This window comes from Panthera onca, chromosome B3 (assembly GCF_046562875.1).
Source record: "Panthera onca isolate mPanOnc1 chromosome B3, mPanOnc1 haplotype 2, whole genome shotgun sequence".
NCBI lineage: Eukaryota > Metazoa > Chordata > Mammalia > Carnivora > Felidae > Panthera > Panthera onca.
The window spans coordinates 84,474,130-84,499,074 of record NC_138344.1 but is presented as its reverse complement, the minus strand read 5'-3'; the positions used below and the strand labels follow the sequence as shown (position 1 = coordinate 84,499,074).

Here is a 24,945-nt window from a genome sequence, read left to right as displayed (position 1 = left end):
AAATTTATGCTGTCAGCTAAGCTATATTCTTATTTGCAGTCCCATTAAGTGTAGCTGATTTCTGCTTAATTTGCTGTTCGTAAGGAGAGCTCTTCATTTACTGAGAATAGCAGTAGTTTATGTGCAAAGTATGGGTGAAAACCTCAATCTTTTTGTGTTGCTCCTTTCGTTTTTAATTGTGTCTTATGCTCTCACTTCTCTTTGTACTGTGGTTAGGTCATGAAGTAATTTTCTGGTAATTTAATGACATAGTCAAATACATTTTAAAGATTTAAAAAATCTGATACATAGGCACCAAGAGTGGAAGCACAAGTTCTTCTGGGATCCTTGGTTTGTTTTCCTAACTTATATTGTGAACTCCCTGCTCTCCATCCCAACATTCCTGATATTGCCATGTCTCAGTTTACAGATGTTAAGGTAAGAAATCAGTTGCGAATTTTTAGTATTTAAATGACTTTTTAAGTAATGTATGTTTGATAAAATTTGTGTTCTTCTCCTTTAGAAATCCACATAATCGTTAAAGAACGTTAGCCAGCTATACCCATCAGACACAAAGCTAGAATGTCTGTTAGGAGCATAGCCTTTTTTGTGCTGATAACTTCTTTGGAAATGTTTTCTCATTATTGAATCCATTCATATGCCAATATCATAGGATTCTTTTATTCCCTCACTGAACATTTATTGAAACATCCTATGACACAGATAGTAGGCTACTTCTAAGGCTCCTAAGATTGAGATGGTACTAAACCTGCAAATTTGACTCTCTCTCTCTCTCTCTCTCTCTCTCTCTCTCTCTCTCGTAATTTCCCAATGTGATGTATCAAACAATGTAATGGAAATATTCTGTTTTGCTGTAGGAAAGTGTGGAATTGGGGTGGGGATCTTATGTATCTGAGGCCTCATAGCTCCTCAGAAGTCATGCTGATAATTTTTTTTTTAACTTTGGTTTTCTCTGAAAGTTTTTCAATCCAGTTTTTGTCAGGAGTTCTGCATGTATTTTTCATGCCACCCATATTTCTCTTTACAACATTTATAACATCTGTAATTACTTATTTAGTGTTTAGTTTATACTTGAGACAAACACCACAGTAGATCCTATTTACCTAGTAAAAGGTCCTATTTACTGCTGTATCCTCAGAGTTTAATAGGCTGCTTGGCATCTGAGACTCCTGAAACATTTGTTAAACAAGTGACTTTCAGCCACACATAAAATTGCATTAGGTCAGTGCAGATTTACAATGACAATTAATAAAAACTATACTTTTGGTCTTCAGAGATGTCATATTTTTGGTTTCTTATATTTTCAGAAGATCCTGAAGGTCAGGGATAGGTAGTAGTTTTTAAGTTTGTTAGGGATTAGCCTAGCTTACTACATATGATCTGCATTTCAGAGTGGACTTGTTCACTTCTGGCCATTGTATATAGGTAGTAATGGCTGAAATGATTAAAAAAATCAAACTTTGGGGAATGGGTATTTCCAAAATAAAAGCTAATTCTGTTAATGATGAAGAAAGCAAAAAGCCTAAGAAAATGATAATTATTCTCATTCAGAAAAGTGAAGATTTAAGGGAAAGTTACATGCCACAGTGGTCATATGTAGTTTTCACATTTTCACTGAAAACCACTCCCTGCGTACTCTAAACTGTAGCCATATAGCCACATGGGACATACCATGCTGTTTTTCGATTCTGTGCCTTTGAAAACCCATTTCTTTCTGCCTAAAACATCATTATATAGACCTGGTTTCTTCTTCTTGTCTCTCTTAATCACTCAAACATAATCTTTGACCTTGATCATTTGTCAAAATCCTATTTACCTAAGACCCTTTTGTGAAGTCTTCTGTGACTTTCTGAAGTTAAAGTTGAGATACTGTTGTCTTAACCATCTGTTTCTTTCCAGCATTTAAGACAGGATCTAAGACATAGAAAGCTCTTGGGCTTAAATGGATAGCTTTCAAGTATCTATTAATTGCCAGCCACTGGGCTAGATGCTAAGTTTACAAAGATAAGTAGTTTACTACTCTTAAGGAGCTTACAATCTGTGTAGCTGATAAGTGCTTTTTGAATATATGAATGAATGAATGAATGATTATTTTTGAAAAAAAGGAACAAATAGATTCTTAATCATCAAACCTAATGGCATTCTTGTTTTCCTTTCCTTAGCCACTATAGTACTGGCCCAGTGTTGATGTTCCTGACTTCCGAAATCTCTTCAATTTTGACTTATGTTGCACAGATCTATCTTGATTTTCTTCTTGCTTCTCTAAATATTCTGTGACTCCTTAATAGACTGGTTTTCTTTCCCTGCTTGCTAAACATAAACTTGTTACAAGATCCTCTTTAGATAATGACTTTCTCTTTATTCTGCCTTTTGAATGTTTTATTCATTTACGTAATTTTAACTATTATTTAGCACTTATCCCCAAACTCACATACTATCATGTTTTACAAATTATCAAAAAGAAGAAGCTTGCTTTTAAATGAATATTTCTCAGAGTTTTGAAACGATGTTCATACTTTTGAGCAATTAAATCTTTTTTCATTATAGTGAGCTTTTTATTACTCTTCTAATCAGGAAAAAAGGATTCTTTTTTCGAACATATGTATTTGGTTATAAATTTCAGAAATAATTTGTTTTAATTTGTTTGTGCTGCTCTAACAAGATACTACCACAAAAAAAAAAAAAATAGTACCGACTGGGTTGCTTATAAATGACATAAATTTATTCCTCATAGTTCTGATGGCTGAGATGTCCAAGATCAAGGCTCCAGCAAAGCTGTACTCTGGTGAGGGCTCTCTCGCTGGTGTATAGCTGGCACCTTCTCACTGTGTCTTCACAGAGTAGAAGGAGTTAGAGAGTTCTGTGGTGGTCTCTTTCATAAGAGCATTAATTCCATTCATAAAGTCTCCATCCTCATGACCTAATAAGCACCTCCTAATGCCATCATCTTTGGGGGTTAGGATTTTAACATAAGAATTTTGGGGGGACATAAACATTCAGACCATACCATTGTTTTATTTATTTAGCTAATTTTATGAATAATATTAGACTGTATTAAAAGTATATGGGTGAGAACAAAGACTTTTATTTCCTTATTGTATCCCTAGCACCTGGCACAGTGTCTGGGTTCATAGTGGCCATTTAATAAATACTTGTTGAATGGATGAATGAATGAAATTTTAGTCATTACCATTATTTCTTCCTTTATCCTAGGAACTTATAATCAAAACTGTATTAAGCTCAGCAAGAGATGAGCCCTCTGGCCCTGCACGGTAGGTCAGATATCCTTAAGACTTGACATAGCTATTCTGTTTTTGGAATCTTATTGTAGAAGTTGATTGAATTATTCAGCAGTCCAGATTGTTTCAAATACACAAAAGCTGTTTTGAATTATAAATCTAAATTATTTATATTATTAAATACTTACTCTTTTCATGATTTGAATACAAACCTTCCTTCATTAATAAAATCCTAGGGGCACCTGGGTAGCTCGTTCAGTTAAGCATTTCACTTTGGTTCGGGTCATGATCTCACAGTTTGTGAGTTCGAGGCCTGCATCGGGCTCTGTGCTGACAGCTCTGAGCCTGAAGTCTGCTTCAGATTCTGTGTCTCCCTCTCTCTGCTTCTCTCTCTCTCTCAAAAATAAGTAAACATTAAAAAAAAAAAATCTTAAAAAAATAAAATCCTGGTCACCTTGTTCAGTGCCTTTACCTTCTATATCTAAAATGATTTAATTTTATTCAAGTACATTTTGCTTTCCCTTCAGATTTTATTTGTCACTATCTCTTATGCAATACTTTGTAATGTACTAGTAATTACCCAATGAATATTTTTTAAGTTGAATTCAAAGGAAATATTTTTAATGTAGAAAAAAATAGGAAAATTTATAAATATTTTATCAGGGTATTTTTTAAAAATAGAATATAAAAAGACTTTAGAATGTTTTCCCTTCTAAACATCTTGTTAAGAAGTGAAAACTGTCATTTTCTCTGTTTTACTAGACCTTTCCAGAAAGATGGAGATTTAAATCAGCAGGATACCAATAACACACCATGTTCCTTCTTTTCTCAAAAATATCATTAATTTATATTTTCTATTTCTTGGAGCTAATTCTAATACTATGTAATTAGCCTCAGTAGTAGTCTGCGTTTACTATTCTGACCTACATGTCTGGAATGCTTCCTCTTTTCCTAACATCTGCACATTTTTTTGACCCAAGGTTCTAAAAAATATGGATTATGGCTTTGCCCATTTGGATTCTAATTGCAATTTAAACCTTTTAACAGCAACTAGAATTAATGTAAAATGAGCAGTTTGCTTAAATGAGACATAGCTCTAGCCTTTAATGCAGTTGGATATTTTTCTTAATAGCCAAGTTTAACTAGAAACAAATCTCTTTGAATAAATTCTTATTTTACATTAGTTTCATTTTAATACTGGACAACTACTCCAGAAAATGACATTGTCTTTCCATTATTCCCATATTTTCATTTCTGGTAGCCTTAACCCCAAATGTGATTATTATCAATATTATTTCTTTAACATTTGCTATGCTAATGATTAATAATGATAACCTTTTAAGTTTATAAGGATTTTCCTGTCAAATTGTTCCACTTAATCCTCATCACAATTCTAAGAAATTACTGGAATCATTATTCTTCCAACTTTACTAGCAAAAAACTGATGGCTTAGAAAACTAACATTTATTCCGTGCTAGGCACTGTTCTGAACACCTTATTACCTCATTTAATCTTTGCAACATTTCTAGGACATATGTGCAGTTTTTATCTGATTTTTTTATAGATGGGAGCCCAGAGAATTTAAATAATCTGCCCTATCATCCAGAAATGACAGACCCATGATTGCAACTCTGGCATTTTGTCTTCAGAGCCGTATCAGATATATAAGTAATAAGTGACAGAACCAGATTTGAACTTCGATCTTCAGATCCTAGATCTTCTGCCTTTTTTTTTTTTTTTCCTTTTTAAACTGTGTTGCCTCTCAAGTGAAAGAGCATTGAAGCCTAAAACATAGCTGCCCGGAAGTAGACCTGGGAATCATTAACACATTAGCTTGTCTTGAGAGTATAGGGAAATCCCAAAAGTTGAATATAAGTATTTTCTAAACTTGCTTTCCTTTCAGGAATGTGAGGTCTTAGAAGACCCCCAAATCTGACCAGGAGCACAGACTTGAGCCATACTGGGAATAATCTAAATTATTTGAATATCTTGAAGAATGTAGGAAACACACAAACATACACACACCCACACATGCACACACAAATTTGATCTTACCCCTCAATTATAAAAATGTCTGTTAAGCATTTTACTTCTGGTCTGTGTTAATTAGCTGCATTCATGGAGTTTATTATTACTGTAGGATTACAGTGCTTCCCACTGCTAAACCTGAAACTTGGTTATTTAGATCTAGAATATTTATAGGTGGGAAACAGTAGGGAAGAAATAAAGCAGTAGACTTCGCTTAGAAGACTTTATGGTAGTTTTTTTTTTTAATGTTTATTTATTTTTTTGAGATAGTGTGCAGGTGGGGAAGAGGTAGAGAGAGACAGGATCTGAAGCAGGCCCTGCGCTAAGAGCAGAGAGCCCAGTGTGAGACTCGAACCCACAAACCTGATCATGACCTGAACTGAGGTCTGACACTCAACTGACTGAGCCATCCAGGCATCCTTTGGTACTTTTGATAGTAAATAATTTATTAGCATTAACACTATGATAAACCGAAAGAAGACACTTAACTTCTGATCATCTGTGTTCAGGAAGAAAACAATTTCTGCATTGAATTGTTCTGAAATTTAGCATTCTACTGAAAAAATGTTAAGGATATCATCATGGGGAGGGGGACACCTGGGTGGCTCAGTCAGTTAAGCATCTGACTCTTGATGTCGGCTAAGGTCATGATCTCAAGGTTGTGAGATCGAGCCCTGTGTCACGCTCCATGTTCTGCACAGATCTTGCTTGGGATTCTCTCTCTCCCTCTCTCTCTGCCCTTACCCCACTTGTGTGTGCGTGCTCTTGCTTGCCCTCTCAAAATAAATAAATAAACTTTAAAAAAAGAGAAAAGAATGTCAGTATCAGGACATGCCAAGTATAGCAGAATACTAGAATGAGTTGACTTTTTAAGGAGTTGAGGGAACCAATATGTGCTTCATCAGAAGCTTATACTTGAACACACTAATGGAATTTTTACTGATTCTTTTACTGATTCTGATCATCTAATAAGTCCCTTCAAGCTGAAACTCAGTCGAAGTAGGGAAATGAAGTTTCACAAGACATTAGGGGATAGAAAAAATTATGCAAATTCTGTTTCTTTTGGAATCTCTTTATAAAACATATGAATTTTATTTGTATTGCCAATTTGTTTTAAAGAATTTATAGCTGGCTATGTTAGATTTAAGGGTTATGAAAATAATCTTTGACCCAGCAGCTTCATGTTTTCGCTGAAGTTCATTGGGTGCTGTCAACAAAATCACACTTTCCTTTTTTGAAAGCAGGTTACATATTTGTTTGGGACGCTTTATGGCAGTATCAATTTATTAATATAGGTTTGTTAAAAAGATCCTGTGTGTTATTCCCGCCTATGAGATTGTTAGCAAATTATATTTGAAAATTAGGCTTTTAGTTTGGAGCCATGTGCTTTCCTCCTACTTTCTCTTGCTAAGAAGAGCTAATATACAGAGTAAAAATTGATTCATTTAAACAGTGCATGTTCTTTATAGGATGGTTTGTTTTGGTATTTTGGTTGGGGTGGTGGTTTCATTTCATTTCAAGTCTCATGCACTTTTATTTACATCATTGTTGGTTGCCTTTTTTGCAGATGTGTAGCACTGTGCAGTTTAGGTATTTGGATTTGTGAAGAACTAGTCCATGAGTCTCATCATCCTCAAATTAAGGAAGCTCTGAATGTAATTTGTGTTTCCTTAAAGGTAAAAAAAAAAAAAGAACCTATTTAGTGGAATATATTGATATAGAATGCATGACTTTTTCTCCAAGTGTTTATTATATCTTATGTCTTTATAGGATAAGACATTTATTAAATGTTACATTTTATTATTATTCATTTGTTAACACATTATTTCCTTGATCTTGACTTTTTCCTTGAGTGGTCCTACTCTTGAATGTAGGGTATTGTGGTGATCACCAATTTTATCTCAGCTTTTTATGTCATTTAATTTGTAAGGTCATTTATATTTTCCTAATCATTATTTTTGTAAGTTACTCTTCAGTCCTTATTACTTCCTGAATTCTTGAGCTGTTGCATGATTTGGCTTTATTATTCAAGTTAAATGGTCTCTTTGTAACTAACAAGAGTAAGATTTGTTAAAAAATAATAACCTAATTATTTGGAGAGTGTGAATGAGTAAATTTTTGCTTGGGAAAGTATGCATGATATTATTTTTGTCTTAAAACTTGTAATGCACTTTCTATATAGAATGTAAACATAAAAAGTACAAATATTACTTATATGACAAATATTTGTGTCATAGTATGTACTATATTTGAGGTGCTTTGCTGGTCAGATTGAGGGATATTAGAATGAAAAAAAATTATAAAAACTAGATTCAAAAGTTAATAATATGATGACTGGAGAGATTAAAATAAGAGTAATAAAACAAAAAGCTGAGAGAACCAAATGAATAGTGCATGTAAAATGCGGATTGAGGTCAGAGGAAACATCAACTTTTACTTGGGTGTTAGAGAAGACTTTGGAAATAGGAGACATTTGGTTAGGGCTTGAAGAGTGGGGGACATGTGGTCATAAAAAGCTGAGCATAACAAGTTTGACTTTATGCCGTTCGGGAGTCATCTGAGAACTTTAAGCATAAAGAATGTGAGCATCAGAGCAGTTCTTTAGAAGATTAATTTGAAAATATTGTGTGGAGTTGATTGGAATGGGGAACAGATTGGAATGGAGAAAAGACTGAAAAGATTACAGGCTGTTGCAGAAATTTAGGTGAGGGAAAATGAAATAAAACTTTAATGGAGACAAACACTCAAAATCAAAAATAAAGTTAATTGTGTTTTTGGAATATATTGTGAATTCTTATTTTGCAACTATATATTTATCCTCTTAATAGTATTTTAATACACAAATTTAGAGTAAAAAAAGAAACAGGTATGAAATTTAAAGTTTTTCAGCAACTAATGCATTAATGAATAATTTGTTGTTGTTGTTATTACAGTTTACCAATAAAACAGTAGCCCATGTAGCTTGTAACATGCTTCACATGCTGGTTCATTATGTACCTAGACTTCAGATTTACCAACCTGATTCTCCCTTGAAAATTATTCAAGTAAGTATTTCTCATTTATTATGACCCTGTTAAAAAACCTTTAGATTTGGATACCTTGAAATATAAAATTATTTAATAATTTCTTTAAATTTTGCATGGCTAAATAATGGCAACCCAGGCTGGTTTTTTTGGTTTTTGGTTTTTGGTTTTGGTTTTGGTTTTGGTTTTGGTTTTAGATATCAAAGTTCATGACAGTCCTTTTGTATTTTATGTTAGGAGACTCTGTTCTTGGTTTTAAATGCTACATGCAAATTGATAATTGCCATCATCTTTATTAATGTATATTCTGCTTCATTCCCTCTCTTAGGTGAGAAAACATAGCACCCCTCCAGTTACCAGAACCAGGACATTATTTTGATTCATCCCTTTTCTTTCCTATTCAGCTAATCATAGATGAAATTTGTTTTTGAAAAATTATTTTTTAATTTTAATTTTGTGTCTCCAATGCTTCCTGCAACACCTGACCTCCTATACTTTATACAATACCTGACCTGTTTCATTATTTCTTTCTTGAGATGCTGTTGTAGCCTTCTGACTAGTCCCCTGGCTTCTGAGGTCTTCCCCTCCAAGTCGTCATTTCACATTCACATGACTCTGACACCTACCTGAAAAAAACAAAACTCAGCAATATCTCTGAGTGGTTTTCCTTTGCCTATAAAATAAGACCCATGTTCTTTATCTGGGAATTTGAAGCCTTCAGATGAGGCCTCAGCCTATCTTTTTAAAATTATGTAGAGATTCCTTTGAAGTATCCTGTTGCCCACATAGTTGAGTCGACTTACTATCTCCTGAACATACCTTGGCTCTTCCTACCTGAAATGTTCTACTTCTTTTATCCTCCCTTCATCTTTCAGTGATTGGTTTAGTACCATCTCCTCAAAAAATAAGAATCTTTATCTCTTCTTTCCAGCCAGAGTTTATCTATCTTATCTTCATATTCTAATAAATTTTTTAGGAAATATAACAATTAATATTTATTAAGCACCTGTTATGTACCAGTCGCTATACCAGCCACTTTTTCATAAATTATCTCATTTAATTCTTAAGTCTTTTGAGGTAGACTGTTATTTGCCTCCCACCACCTTTATTTAACACGAGAGAACTGAGGATTTAGTAACTATATGAAGTCACAAGCTAGCAGGGTAGAAATAGTTCATACCCAAGTGTGTAAGATTTTAAGTCCAGGCTTTTCTGGCTCAACCATTTTGCCAACCTCTATTTCAGCACAAAATATATTTGTGTACAAATTCAAAAATGCCCGCTAAGACAAGGGCATTTTTCTTCTTTATTATTTTTTATGCCTAGGGTGATTTTCATGTAGAATATGTTCAGTGGGTATCTGTTGAGTTGAAAATATGTAGTATTATGGTTAGGAAGTTAGGTTTGAGGATTAGACGTTCCTGGTTTAACTAACCCCTGATTCAACCATTTACTAACTTTGTAACTACGAACAAGTTACTTGGCTCTCTGAACTCACGTTTTCTTTATCTTTACATTTTCTTTATATTTTTACATTTTCTTTACATTTGTGATAAAAATATCTAGCTCACAGAGTTGCTCTGAAGACTAAATGAGAAAACATATCAAACAGCTTAGAACTTTTTGCCTTAAAATTATGAAGCATTAATTTTAATCAATGTTGGCTGCAGCTATTATAATTATGCAGGACATGATTACTGGGTATAAATGTGAATGCAATGTATGTTAGTATTAAAACGTTTGAAGATTTTAACCTTTAAGGTTGATTATTCTGTTTGAAAATTAAGGTCATTTAAAAAAATTTTTTTAAACTTTTATTTATTTTTGAGAGAAAGAGAGTGTGAGCAGGGGAGGGTCAGAGAGAAAGGGAGACACAATCAGAAGCAGGCTCCAGGCTCTGAGCTGTCAGCACAGAGCCCAGTACGGGGCTCAAATGAGCCGTGAGATCATGACCTGAGCCGAAGTCGGAGGCTTAACTGACTGAGCCACCCAGGCGCCCCTGAAAATTAAGATCATTCTTTAAGCAGATTTTTCTTTTTTTCATTTGAAAGTCTGCAAATCCTTTCCCTTATTTTCTTTATCAGTTTATATATTATTAATACTCACCTAAGTACTTCTTAAGTATGCAGAATTTTTTCAGATTGCTTCATTAAACATTATAGGGGTCAATGGCTACAGATAAACATGAAGAGTTATTATATTCCACTTCTAGTTGAATGGAGAAGTGAAATCCCAAAATAGTGGAGCATTTCACTAATGTTTACTTGTTTGCATAGTTATGAATAGAAGCCCAGCCAGTTCCAGTACCAATATTAAGTGGATGTATCTAATATTCTACATTCTATTAGCAAATAAAAGCCTTTTACTGTGTAAAGTACATTTACATTTCTACTTGATGCATTGAAGCAATAACTTATGAAAATATAATAGCATACAATAAAAATAAACTTACCCCTATACATTTTTAACATGCACATAAAAAAGTTTAATGAGATCAAAAAATTTCCAGGTTAAATAACACTATATGTGAATATTTTGCCTTCTTTTAATAATTTTTTATTATTTCATATTTTTTATCAAATTTATTCATTACACAGCTTAGTGTACATGTTAATTTAAAAAGCCAGATTATAAATTTTTTTAAAGCATTTATTTATCTACACACACACACGTACACAGAAATGTCTGGAAAGACAAGAGAGTAGATTTCTTTTTCTTTAAGTAATGTCTACACCCAACATGGGGCGTGAACTCAACCTCAAGATCAAGAGTCACATGCTCTACTGACTGAGTCAGCCAGGCACCCTTAGAGTAGATTTCTTTATTTTTTTTCCCTCCAACTTTATTGAGGAATAATCGACAAATATAATTGTATATATTTAAAGTATATAGCGAGGGGCACCTGGGTGGCTTAGTTGGTTAAGTATCCAACTTCGGCCCAGGTCACGATCTCCCAGTTTGTGGGTTTGAGCCCCGCATCGGGCTGTGTGCTGACAGCTCAGAACCTGGAGCCTGCTTCAGATTCTGTTTCCCTCTCTGTCTGCCCCTCCCCTGCTCGTGGTCTGTCACTCTCTCTCTCAAAAATAAACATTAAAAAAAAATAATAAAAGTATACAGCGTGATGATTTGATAATTATGGAATGATTACTAAGGTAAAGATAATTAACACATCTATTATCTCACATAGTTAACTGTTTTTTGTTTTGTTTTTTATGGTGAGAATGCTTAAAGTCTACTCTTAGCAACTCCTAGATATTCAGTGTATGATTAACTATAGTCACCATGCTGTACATTAGATCCTCAGAACTTACCCTTTTTATAGTAAAACTGAAAATTTATGCCCTTTGACCTATATTTCCCCATTTCCCTCTTCTCTTCCCAGCCTCTGGCCACCACTATTCTATTCTCTATTTTTATGAAATCAGCGGTTTTTGTTTACTTGGTTGGTTGGTTAGTTAGTTGGGTTTTTTGTTTTTGTTTTTGTTTTTTTTAAAGATTCCACATATAAGTGATACCATACAGTATTTGTCTTTGGCTTATGTCACTTATGATAATGCCTTCCAGTTTCATCTATGTTGTCACAAATGGCAAGATTTCCTTTTTTATGACTGAACATTAATATTCCATTGTGTGTATATATACATAGATTTTTTGTATTCATTTATTCATTGTAGGACACTTATTTAGATTGTTTCTGTATCTTTGCTATTGTGAATAATACTGCAGTGAACATGAGTGTTGAGGGATCTCTTTGAGATACCCATTTCATTTCTTTAGATATACAGTCAGGAGAAGGATTACTGGATCATATGGTAGTTCTATTTTTAATATTCTGAGGAACTTCCATACTGTTTTCTATAAAGACTGTACCAGTTCAGATTCCTGCCAACAACGTATATCGGTTTTCTTATCTCCACATCCTTGCCAACATGTGTTATTTCCTCTCTTTTTGAAAACAGCTATTACAACAGATGTAAGGTGATATCTCATTGTGGTTTTGATTTGCATTTTCCTTGTGATTAGTGATATTGAGCACCTTTTTATATACCTATTAACCATTTGAATGTCTTCTTTGGAAAAAGTTTATTCAGGTCCTTTGCCCATTTTTAAATTGGATTATTTCCTTTTTTGTTATTGAGTTGTATGAGCTCTTCATATATTTTATATATTAGTCCCTTATCCAGAAACATGGTTTTCAAATATTTTCCCCCGTTTCATCAGTTGCCCTTTCAATTTATTGTTTACTTTGCTGTGCAGAAACTCTTTAGTTTGATGTGGTCCTACTTGTTTATTTCAGCTTTTGGTGTCTGTGCTTTTGTCTTATCCAAGAAATCACTGCCAAGACCAATGTCAAGAATATTTTCCCAATGTTTTCTTCTAGGAGTTTTATGGTTTCTTCTAGGAGTTTAAATTTAAGTCTTTGATCCATTTCAAGTTAATTTTTGTGAGTGGTGTAATATAGGGGTCCAGTTTCATCTTTTTGTATGTGGATATCCAGTTTTCTTAGCACCATTTATTGAAGATACTGTCCTTTCACCTTTGTATACTCTTGGGGCCCTTGTCAAAGATTAGTTGACTGTAAGTGTGTGGCTAGTGCCTCTGTCCTAGGCTCTCTATTCTGATCCACTGATCGATGTGCCTGTTTTTATGTCAGTACCTTACTGTCAGTACTGTTCTGATTACTGTAGCTTTATAATATAGCTCAAAATCAGGAAGTATGATGCCTCTAGTTTTGTTGTTCCTCAAGAACACTTAGGTTCTTTGGGGTTTTCTATGGTTCCATATAAAATTTAGGGTAGTTTTTTCTTTTTCTTTTTTTTAAATTTTTTTTTAACATTTATTTATTTTTGAGACAGAGAGAGAGCATGAACGGGGGAGGGTCAGAGAGAGAGAGGGAGACACAGAATCTGAAACAGGCTCCAGGCTCCGAGCTGTCAGCACAGAGCCCAACACAGGGCTCAAACTCACAGACTGCAAGATCATGACCTGAGCCGAAGTCAGATGCTCAACCGACTGAGCCACCCAGGCGCTCCAGTTTTTTTCTTTTTCTAAGAAAAATGCCATTGGAATTTAATAGAGATTACATTGAATCTTAGATCACTTTGAATAGTATGAACAGTTGATCCAGTTCTTCCAGTCTATAACATGGGATATCTTTCCATTTATTTGTATCTTCTTCAGCTTTGTTGATCTGTGTTTTATAGTTTTCACTGTATAGATCTTTTACCTCCATGGTTATATTTAGTCCTACGTATTTTATTTTGATGCTACTGTAAATTGGATATTTTCTCAATTTCTTTTTCTGATAGTTCATTGTTAGTATATAGAAATGCAACTGATTTTTATATATTAATTTTGTATCCTGAAACTTTACTGAATTCATTTATTAGTTCTGACACTTTTTTGGTGGAATGTTTAGGGTTTCCTGAATATAAGATGATGTCATTTGCAAACAAATAATTTTACTTCTTCTTTTGAGATTTGGGTGCCTTTTAATTCTTTTTCTTCCCTAATTGCTATGGTAGGACTTCAGGTATTATGCCGAATAAAAAGCACAGTTGTGGGCATCCTTGTCTTATTCCTGATCTTAGAGGAAAACTTTTAACTTTTCACCATTGAGTATGACTTTAGCTATGAGCTTGTTGTATAAGGTCTTCATTATGTTGAAGTACGTTCCTTCTATAACTAATTTCATAAGCAGAATAGATTTCTTGAGTGATATGATTGCAGATGTTTTTTATAAATATTTTTGCTTATCTATATCCTCTTATTTTCTGTTAACATATATGTGTGTTTATATTGATTCATGAATTGAATTTGTAAGAAATCCATTTATAGTTGACAGTTTATATAATTTTGGTTCTATATACATGGGGATTTTAAATGATTGATAGTTAAGTATACTTGAAAAGCTTACCTATTTAAAAATTACTTTGAAATAACATTGTTAATGTATTTAGGATTTAAAAATGTATTTAAGGTAAACTTTTATCAACAGATTTTGTAGCGCTTTGTTAGCATTAACATTCAAGTTTTAAGATGCATCATTTAACATATTTTTGAACTCTTTTTTTCTTTGCTGACAGATCCTAATAGCCACTATTACCCATCTTTTGCCAAGTACAGAAGCTTCATCTTATGAAATGGATAAGAGGGTAATTTAAGTTTTGTTTGATACTTAATATGTATTTATCTAGTAAAGTCTTTATATTTTAAAATTGCAAAGATACATATATTTACATGGTAAACATTAATTCATTTTGTGTTTAAAAATCACTATAATGTGAAATATATCTTTACATTATTAAAGTGTAAATTATATTTTAGTTCAGATTTCGAGTTAATCATGATTATTTGATAAAGTCTTCGAATATCAGGGTTTTGAGGAATGTTGGAGAACATTCTGTTCATTTATAACTATTTCATTTTATTCTGCCAAGTTACGGCCTTTTTTATGCCTGAAAATTAGTAATTCCGAGGAATTCTTCAAATCTGAAGGCAGCCATATATCTTTATATAGCTGTTACTGGTAGAAAATAACAAAATTTCCATTAAGGAGAATACGTATAATAGAGATATGACACACAGAAAAAGGCATACCCTCTGGCCACAGAAAGTTCTACAAGATTGAATTTACTCAGTAAATTCATTGTGAGACTATTATAATTATTTCAGGTATTGTATTTATCAAGCTAAAGTTTTTGTTTGGTTTCTTTTCATAGTTTCTATATCTTTCCTGAAATCTGCATTTCTTCATCAATTATATTTATCTTGTCTTCTAGATTTTTAACATTTTTTTTTTTACCGTTTTATATATATTTTTTATTTTAGAGGTAGTGTGAAGAGGGGAGAGGGAAGAGGGAGAAGGAGAGAGAATCTTAAGCAGGCTCCACAACTCACTGTGGAGCCTGGCCTGGGGCTCAATTCCATGACCCTGGGATCATGTTTATCATAATTATTTTAAAGTCCTTATCTGCTAAATTCATTATCTGGGTTATTGCTGAGTCTGTCTATTGAAATATTTTCCTCTTGACTATGGATTCCATTTTCCTGTTTGTTCATATGTCTGTTAGTTTTTTATTATATATTAGGCATAGTACATAATATATCATAGAGACTTTAGATCTGTGCTGCCCAGTATAGTAGCTACTAACCACATGTGACTGTAAATTTAAATAAAATTAAGAGTTTATGTTAACGGGGTAGCTGGGTGGCTCAGCTGGTTAAGCATCTGACTCTTGATTTCAGCTCAGGTCATGATCTCACAGTTGTGACATTGAACTCCTCAGAGGGTTCTTTGCTGGGCATGGAGCCTGTTTGAGATTCTCTCCTTCTCCTGACCCTTTCACACTTGCACGCATGCATGCGAACACTCTCTCTCAAAAAATAAAATTAAATAAATAATAAAATTTAAAACATTTATGTTAAAAATTTGTTCCTTATTTGTGCTAGCCACATTTCAGGTGCTCAATAGCCACGTAGCCAAATACACACCATTTCCATCATTGCACAAAGTTCTATTAATCAAGGCTACTCTAGATTCTACTTACTTCCTCTGAAAATTATTCTTTTCCTTTCCATTTTCACATCCCAATCTTGCAATTCTATTCTCCAGATCTCAGTGTCATCATCCTTTAATCATATGGTATTGAAATTTCAAGTATGTTTTATTTCTTAGGCTCTGCCCATTAATTTACGGAAATCTGAAGGTATAATTATGTTTCAGACCTATTCTCAGTTATTTTCTTGTGTGCCTTGCATAACTTTTTAACTTTTGGTCTCTTCATGTTATTCCTCTTGTCTTCTGTATCTCTAATTGTATGAGTTTACCTCAGAAATTTTTATTCTTCCTCTTCATATTCAGTTTAAAATCCATTTGATCAGATTATCTAGACCTTGATAAATACATTTTTCCTCATCTTTAAAAGATACATATTCTCCATTTTAGCCAGGAGTTCTTCATTTTAGTATCTTGGACTGTGGTTTAGAATTTCAAATCTAATTTGTGAAACGTATCTGGATAACTAATTAGCCATTTCTTTCTAGATCATCTTTGTCTTCCAAAGCCTAGCTATTAATATGAAAAATCTCCACTATTCAGTTTTTGTTTCTTGCTCACTTAATTCATTAAATATTTATTGATCACAAAGTATGTGTATGATATTCTGCTTGGAACTAATTAAGTAGATATAAATAAGGTAGCCTCTGCTCTCATGGATTTTAAAGATTAGAGTGGCAAGTGAGCGGCAATCCAATTAGAGCGGCAATCCAATATAAGAAATGCTTACTATAAAAAGCAGAAAAATGTGTATGACACAGGGTAGGGTAGAGGAGGAAGTGATTACCTATCCAAGCAGAGGGCTTGTTAAGGGAAAACTTCTTTTTTTAATTTTTAAGAAAATTTTTCTAACATTTACTTTGTTTTGAGAGACTGAGAGAGACAGAGCATGAGCAGGGGAGGGGCAGAGAGAGAAGGAGACACTGAATCTGACGCAGGCTCCAGGTTCTGAGCTGTCATCACAAAGCCCGATGCAGGGCTCAAACCCATGAACCATGAGATCATGACCTGAGCCAAAGTCAATTGCTTAACTGACTGAGCCACCCAGGCACCCCAGGGGAAAACTTCTAAAAGATGATAGGGTTTTCTACATAAATGGAGACAAGGATTGGAGTCAAAGTGTTATTCTAGTTGTAGGGAATAGCATGTATAAAATCATGTAGGTATAAAATGTATGGTATGTTATGGGAGAACAATAGGCAATTAGATATTATAGGATGTGAAGTGTATGCTTCAGAGAAGGGAAATTAGGCATCAGAGATAGAAAAGGGTCAGGATATGGAGAGCCTTGGATGCCACACTAAGAACTTTGGACCTTTGTGAAAGTCCTTTTTTTGAAAATGACCTTTTGGGGATGCCTGGGTGGCTTAGTCAGTTAAGCGTCCAACTCTTGATTTTGGCTCAGGTCATGATCTCACAGTTGTGATTGAGCCCTCACATCAGGCTCCATGAGGAGCATGGAGCCTGCTTGGGATTCTCTCTCTCCCTTGCTCTCTGCCCCTCACTCACTCACACTCCCCCCCCCCCTCAAAATAAATAAATAAATTTTTTTAAGTGAGTTTTTTGGGGGCATCTGGGTAGCTCGGTCAGTTAAATGTCCGACTTCAACTCAGGTCATGATCTTGCAGTTCATGAATTTGAGCCCCATGTCAGACTCTGTGCTAACAGCTCGGAGCCTGGACCCTGCTTTGGATTCTGTGTCTCCCTCTCTGCCCTGCTCGTGCTCTGCGCACACGAGTGCTCCTTTCTCTCTCCTTCCCTCTCTCCCTCTCCCTCCCTCTCTCTCTCTCTCTCTCTCTCTCTCTCTCTCTCTCTTTCTCTCTCTCTTTCTCTCTCTCTCTCAAAAATAAACATCAAAAACTTGTTTTATTTATTTTTTTAATTTTTTTTAATGTTTATTTCTGAGAGAGAGATGGACAGAGCCTGAGTATGGGAGGGGCAGAGAGAGAGACACAGAATCGAAACAGGTTCCAGGCTCTGAGTTATCAGCACAGAGCCCAACAGGGGGCTTGAATTCACAGACTACAAGATCATGACCTGAACCATAGTCAGACACCCAACTGACTGAGCCACCCAGGCACCCCCAGAAAAAAAAATTTTTTAAGTGACATTTTGGAAGGCTCTTTAATGTACTATGAAATACTAGATTTGTGAAAGATTACTTAAAAGTGTGAATGTTGACTTAAAAAAAATAATATGGTAATTATTATAATCATCAATGTAAGAATTGATGTCTTGATAAGGCTAAGAAAATAAAGAGTAAAAATTCTCAGAGTGGAATCTACAAAGTCCACAGTAATCAAGAAAAAAAGAACAGATTTTTTGAAGATGAATTTCCGTTTTTATTGTATTGCGTGTAAGGAATAATGCCCAGTAAAATGCAGCAAAGCAACTGTTTGCCTAAAGTTTTAAATTTGAAGCTCAACACAAAATTATTGGCATCATCAACACATGAGTAGTATCAAACTATGGGAATGTATGAGATCCCTTAAGGAGAAGTTACAGAGTAAGAAAAGTTAGCAAAGTATAACACCTTGAAGAATAACAAAGAGCAAACAGAGAGGGGAGGGGGTCACCAAAATAGAGACACAGAAGGCTCCTGAATTTTCTTCCTCCTGTGGATGCACCAAAGATACTGCTACATATGGAGCATTTCTCTGGAGAAATCTAGAAACTAGTTGAATGATCCTGCACATCAGGCAACTAAAAAAATACCCACATCAAAATACATAACGGATGCTGAGAATGTACTCTTGTAATAAACTCCACCCTTGGCATAGCTCCATATAATCAGAAGAGAACCCCCCAACTCCCAGCTTCTCTCTGAGGAGAGAAGTGTTTAGACTACACACATCTAGCCCGCCAGCTTTTAAGTCTGCCTCCCCATAGATGGGCTCCCAGGTCACCTGCCTCTGAAAATCAACAGGGCTTGTCACTGCCTGATGTGTAGGATCATTCAGCTAGTTTCTGTCTGGACCCTCAGGCAGCAGCTGGTAAAGAATGCAGTCAGATCTTTTCTAGGGATATAATAGTGGAGGGTCCTTTTTACCTGTTCCCTCTGTGCTGAACCCTAGGGGAATAGCCATAGCAGGTGCTCATGCTCCTGTTAACAAGTGCTCCTTTGTTTCCCTAGAAAAGATTTGACTACATACTTTCCCAGCTGCTGCCTGAGAGTCCAGCTTCTAACCAGTCTTCATCTAGGTGCTGACTGCAGTCCTCCTGGAAGCCCCTAAGAACCAGTGAGCACTCCCCCTGTATTCTCTCCCTCTGGCTGACTTCAACAAGAAAACCAGGTCTCCAGCTTCTCCCTGGAAGTAGCTTGTCAACACTAAGTGAGAAGCTCCCGAATCACCTATTTCTGGGAGCTGACAGAACTTGGCACTCATGAATTCTCTAGAAACATACAAAACAGAGGTGGTTCTCTTTGCACCAGCATTCCCAGCGACTCTTTCCTGGGATAGAATGAGTAAGCAAAACTACCCAGCTCTCAATTTCTCTCATAGAGGCTAGACTGTATAACTAATGTCCCAACTTGCCCAGCTGCTTCTTGAAAGTCAGGCTTCCAGTTAGCCTGCATCAGGGAGCTGAAGGGATAGGCAATTAGCAGTCCTTCAGCATCCTGAATAGGTATATTGGCATTCCCTACCCTTTTGGGACACAGCGTGGACAGTCACAAAGGTTTGAGTGGCAGCTAAGAGCTTGAGCCAGTTTACTATTTACCTTTCCCAATTAAAAAGTATCTTGTGGGAAGACACTTGGAGACTGTATAAATATCCTATCACTCATTAAAACATTACTAAGTAGTTTTGCCAGCAATTGAAACGCTTATCAGAATTAAATGTTATGATAGTTCCAAATGGTGATTTCCTAATTATGTCATTACTTTTATCTTCATTAGTTTTCTGTGATAAGGAAGATATTTCTCTTATTCCCTATCCATCTTGCTAGTGTGGGATCATGATTCTTATTTTATGCAATGGACTGTAATCCTTAGTTTTTTTACTATCATTTTTTATTTTGAAGCTCAAAAGGTCCCCGACTTAACCAGTGGGAGTGGCCTTCAAAGTGGCTTCTTTGTCCTTTTGACATACCCTCCTCATTATCCTTTCAGTACATCCTTAATTTCTGTCACCACAGAATTTTTTAGACCCGCCTGTATTTCCCCTCCCCGGTGCTGGTATTAGCCATTTCTCCAAGGAACTCTGGTTCCATTGAATAGAAATAGTATATTGAAATAGATTTAGGAGCTAGGTGTCTACATTGTCATTGGGTTGTCTTTTTTTCCCTAGGCCCACTGACCAGATAGAGCTAGAAAATAGATGATATGTACACACACACACACAAATATATAATATGTATTTTATGTAAAAATGTAATATATGCATATATAATGCATATATATGTTTCTTTGTGTGTATTAAAACACCATGAGTTTACCTTGACACCTCTGATACTAACCCAACACAAGGTTCAATCTGTCCTCCCCCTTTACATGTTTGTAACTACCAGCCCCAACAGTGAGAACCTAGTTCCCATTGTCCACATTTATCCGCAGCAAAGTACTTCTTGTGCAGTTATAGAAAAATAAAAACAGTTTCAGAATATATTTATGCCTGTATGTAGTTACCAAGAGAGTATATAGTTCAAAAGCTGTGTTTAAAAGTTATTTGGATTCCTTATTCTCTTCTTAGCCTCACCTCCGTATGGTTATATAATTCATTTGAAATACAATTTGGGTCATTTTTTCAGTTTCTATTCCATTTTACTGTTTTTTTCCCCCATCCCTGTTGTTTTTATTTATTTTTTATTTATGGTGTGCCTATTCTTTGTTTATTTTTACACAAATGAGCAGATACATTTATGTTTTCTCCTTGTTTGTTAAAAGATATCATATTCTAGATATTCCTTGGTACTTTAGATTTTTTACTTGCAGGATATCCTGGAAATTCACAATACATCAATTCATGAGTATCTTCCATGGTCTTTTTTGTAGCTATGTAGTGTTTGTCCTCCATTATGTGAGTGTACCATAGTTTATTCAACTCAGTCTCCTATACGTGGATGTATAGGTTTTTTTCAGAATTTTGCAATTGCAAACAGTGCTGCAGTGACTCACCCTGTGCCTGTATATTTTTACATTATTGGAATGTGTCTTCAGGGTATATTCCTAGAAGTGGAATTGCTGGGTCAGAAGGTAAACAGATTGGTAATTATGTTAAATATTGGCATTCCCACAAGCCAACTGTTAGTGTCTGTTTGCCTAGAATCCCATCCAACAGTGTGTCTTATTTTGAACATTTTGCCAGTTTGATGGGGGAGCAATGACATCTCAGTGTAGTTTCCACTTAAAATGAAGTTGAATATCCTCTCATATTTACTAATGGCCTTATTTTTTATTTTTGTGACTTGTTTATTCATATTTTCATACATTTTCTGTCAGGTTTTGGTGTTTTCCACTCAAATTTTTATGTACTAGGGATATTAGCTCTTAACTGGTGTATGTCACAAATATTTTCTCTTTTTTCCCCTCATTTGCCTTTTGATTTTGTTTATGGTGGGTTTTTGTTATTGTTTCTTGTGTGGGGGGATCACGAAAAAAATTGGTTTTTATGTGGTCGATTTATCTTTTATTGTGTCTGAATTTTCACTGTACCCTGGATAAAGAGGAATTCACCCATGTTTTCTTCTAGCACTTGTATGGTTTCATTCCTTACAATGTTTATCCCTCATCCATTTGAAGTTTATTCTGTATGTTTTGAGATAGGGAGTTAATTTTTGTTGTTTTTCCAAATGGATAATCAGATTTAAAAGTTCAGCTTTGCCTTTTAAAGTGAATAATCAGTGTCTAAAATTACTTGGATCTATTTCTTCAAATTCCGTACTAGCCGTTTTTAGACTCTTGGTGACAAGCTCTCTTTGATGCTATTAAGTAGTATTGAGGATCTCAAGTAACTTTTTTTTTTTAAAGTCAGCTTGCTTTTTATTGTCAGCATCAAGATAAACAATGACAGTGATAAAATATTCCTCCCCATTGGGCAGATGCTCCTACTGCCCTTTGAAAACACTACTGCCCATATGAGCTTAAAAATATGACATATCCAGTGCGCTTGAGATGTTTATTGTGGAAGGATCCATTCCCACATTTTTAAAAACTTTTTTAAAATTTACATCCAAATTAGTTAGCATATAGTGCAACAATGATTTCAGGAGTAGATTCCTTAATGCCCCTTACCCATTTAGCCTATCCCCCCTCCCACAACCCCTCCACTAACCCTCTGTTTGTTCTCTAACAGTCTCTTATGTTTTGTCCCCTCCCTGTTTTTATGTTATTTTTGTTTCCCTTCCCTTATGTTCATCTGTTTTATGTCTTAAAGTCCTCATATGAGTGAAGTCATATATTTGTCTTTCTCGGACTAATTTCACTTAGCATAATACCCTCCAGTTCCATCCACGTAGTTGCAAATGGCAAGATTTCATTCTTGTTGATTGCCGAGTAATACCCCATTGTATATATATATACCACATCTTCTTCATTCATCCATTGTTGGACATTTGGGCTCTTTCCATACTTTGGCTATTGTTGATAGTGCTGCTATAAACATGGGGGTGCATGTGTCCCTTCGAAATAGCATACCTGTATCCCTTGGATAAATACCTAGTAGTGCAATTGCTGGTTCATAGGGTAGTTCTATTTTTAATTTTTTGAGGAACCTCCATACTGTTTTCCAGAGTGGCTGCACCAGCTTGCATTCGCACAAACGATGCAAAAGAGAAGAGGATCGCAAATAACTTTTATTCAAATGGATTATACAGGCATACCTTAGAAATATTTGGGTTTGGTTTCAAACTACCACAATAAAGTGAATATCTCAGTAAAGCAAATAAAATGAATTTTTTGGTTTCTCCGTGCATATAAAAGTTATGCTTAAACTACACTATAGTCTGGGGTTCCTGGGTGGCTCAGTTGACTGAGCATCTGACTCTGAATTTTGGCTCAGGTCATGGTCCCAGCCAGGGTCATGGGATCGAGCCCTGTGTTGGGCTCCACACTGAGCATGGAACCTGCTTAAGATTCTCTCTCCCCCCTCTGCCGCTCTCCCTGACTTGTGTGCTTTCTCTCTCTCAAATTATTTAAAAATAAAAAAGCCCTACCTTTAAAAAAAAAACAAAACCTGCATTATAGTCTATTAAGTGTGCAATAGCAATATGTTCAAAAACACCATGTATATACCTTAATTTAAAAATACTTTATTGCTGGGGCGCCTGAGTGCCTCAGTCGGTTAAGCGTCCGACTTTGGCTCAGGTCATGATCTTACAATTCATGAGTTCGAGCTCCGCGTCTGGCTCTGGGCTGACAGCTCAGAGCCTGGAGCCTGCTTCAGATTCTGTGTGTCCCTCTGTCTGTCCCTCTGCTGCTTGCGCTCTGTCTCTTGCGTTGTCTCAAAAATAAATAAACATTAAAAAAATTTTTTTTAACATTTTAAAAAATACTTTATTGCTAAAAAATGCTAACCATCATCTGAGCTTTCAATAAATTGTAATCTTTTTTACTGGTGGAGGGTCTTGCCTTAGCACTGGTGGCTGATCACGGTGATTGCTCCAGGTTGGGGCAGCTGTGGCAATTTCTTAACATAAAACAGTAAGGAAGTTTGCCACATTGATTGACTTTTTTCCCCCCACAATTTCTCTAGCATACGATCCTGTTTGATAGCACTTTACCCACAGTAGAATTTCTTTCAAAATTGGAATCAGTCCTTTGAAACGATGTTGCCATTTTATCAACTATGTATGTTTATGTAATATTCTAAATCTTTTGTTGTAATTTCACATCTTCACAACATCTTCACCAGGAAGAGATTTCATCTCAAGAAACCACTTTCTTTCCTTATTCATGAGAAGCAACTCCTAATTCATTAAATATTGATCATGACATTATAGTAGTCCAGTCAACATCTACAGACCTCACTTCTGATTCTAGTTCTCTTGCTATTTCTACCAATACTGCAGTTATCTCCTCCACAGAAATCTTCAACCTCTCAAAGTCATCCATGAAATTTGAAGTCACTTCTTCCATACTCCTGTTAATGTTGACATTTTGACCACTTCCCATGAATCGTGAATGTTTGTTTTTTTTTTAATTTTTTTTAATGTTCATTTATTTTTGAGAGAGAAGAGAGAGACAGAGGGCAAGTGGGGCAGGGGCAGAGAGAGAGGGAGACACAGAATCTGAAGCAGGCTCCAGGCTCTGTGCTGTCATCACAGAGCCCGACACAGGACCTGAATTCACAAACTGTGAGATCATGACCTGAGCCAAAGTCAGATGCTTAATGGACTGAGCCACCAGGCATCCCTAATCATGAATGTTCTTAATGGCATCCAGAATGGCGAATCCTTTCCAGAAGGTTTTCAATTTGGTTTACCCAGATCCTTCAGATGAATCACTATCCATGGCAGCTATAACCTTATGAAATGTCTTTCTTATATAATAAGACCCGAAAGTCAAAATTTCTCCTTGATCCAGGGGCTGCAGAATGGATGTTGTGTTAGCAGGCATGAAAACAACATTAACCTCATTGTGCATCTCCATCAGAGCTCTTGGACTTAAAATATTCAGTAAACCATGTTGTAAACAGATGTGATGTTATCCGGGCTTTGCTGTTCCATGTATAGAGTACAGGCAGAATAGAGTTAGCATAATTCTTAAGGGCCCGAGGATTTTTGGAATGGTAAATGAACACTGGCTTCAGCTTAAAGGCGCTAGCTGCATTAGCCCCCACCAAAAGAGGCAGCCTGTCCTTTGAAGCTTTGAAGCCAGACATTGACTTCCCTCTAGCCATGAAAGTCCTAGGTGCATCTTCTTCAAATAGAAGGCTGTTTTGTCTACATTGAAAATCTGTTGTTTAGTGTAGCTACTTTCATTAGTTTTCTTGGCTGCATCTTCTGGATAACTTGCTGCAGCCTCTGTATCACCATTTCCTACCTCATCTTGCACTGTTATGTTATGTAGATGATTTCTTTCCTTAAACTTCAGGAACCAATGTCTGCTAGCTTTAGACTTCTTTTCTGTAGCTTCCTTAGCTCCTTCAGCTTTCATAGA

The 24,945-nt window shown here is 35.4% G+C and overlaps 1 protein-coding gene across 6 annotated transcripts in view; it reads left to right on the top strand.

The window, feature by feature from the left end:
• RALGAPA1 (Ral GTPase activating protein catalytic subunit alpha 1) overlaps window positions 1-24,945 on the top strand; it is a 263,713-nt gene that overhangs the window by 140,018 nt on the left and 98,750 nt on the right. For all 6 annotated transcript variants that reach the window (XM_060619520.3, XM_060619522.3, XM_060619525.3 and 3 more), the window contains 5 exons: window positions 292-417; window positions 3,214-3,272; window positions 6,835-6,943; window positions 8,201-8,311; window positions 14,377-14,445. In XM_060619520.3, the coding sequence (XP_060475503.2) occupies window positions 292-417; window positions 3,214-3,272; window positions 6,835-6,943; window positions 8,201-8,311; window positions 14,377-14,445 (474 nt within the window). The remainder of the gene's footprint in view (window positions 1-291; window positions 418-3,213; window positions 3,273-6,834; window positions 6,944-8,200; window positions 8,312-14,376; window positions 14,446-24,945) is intronic.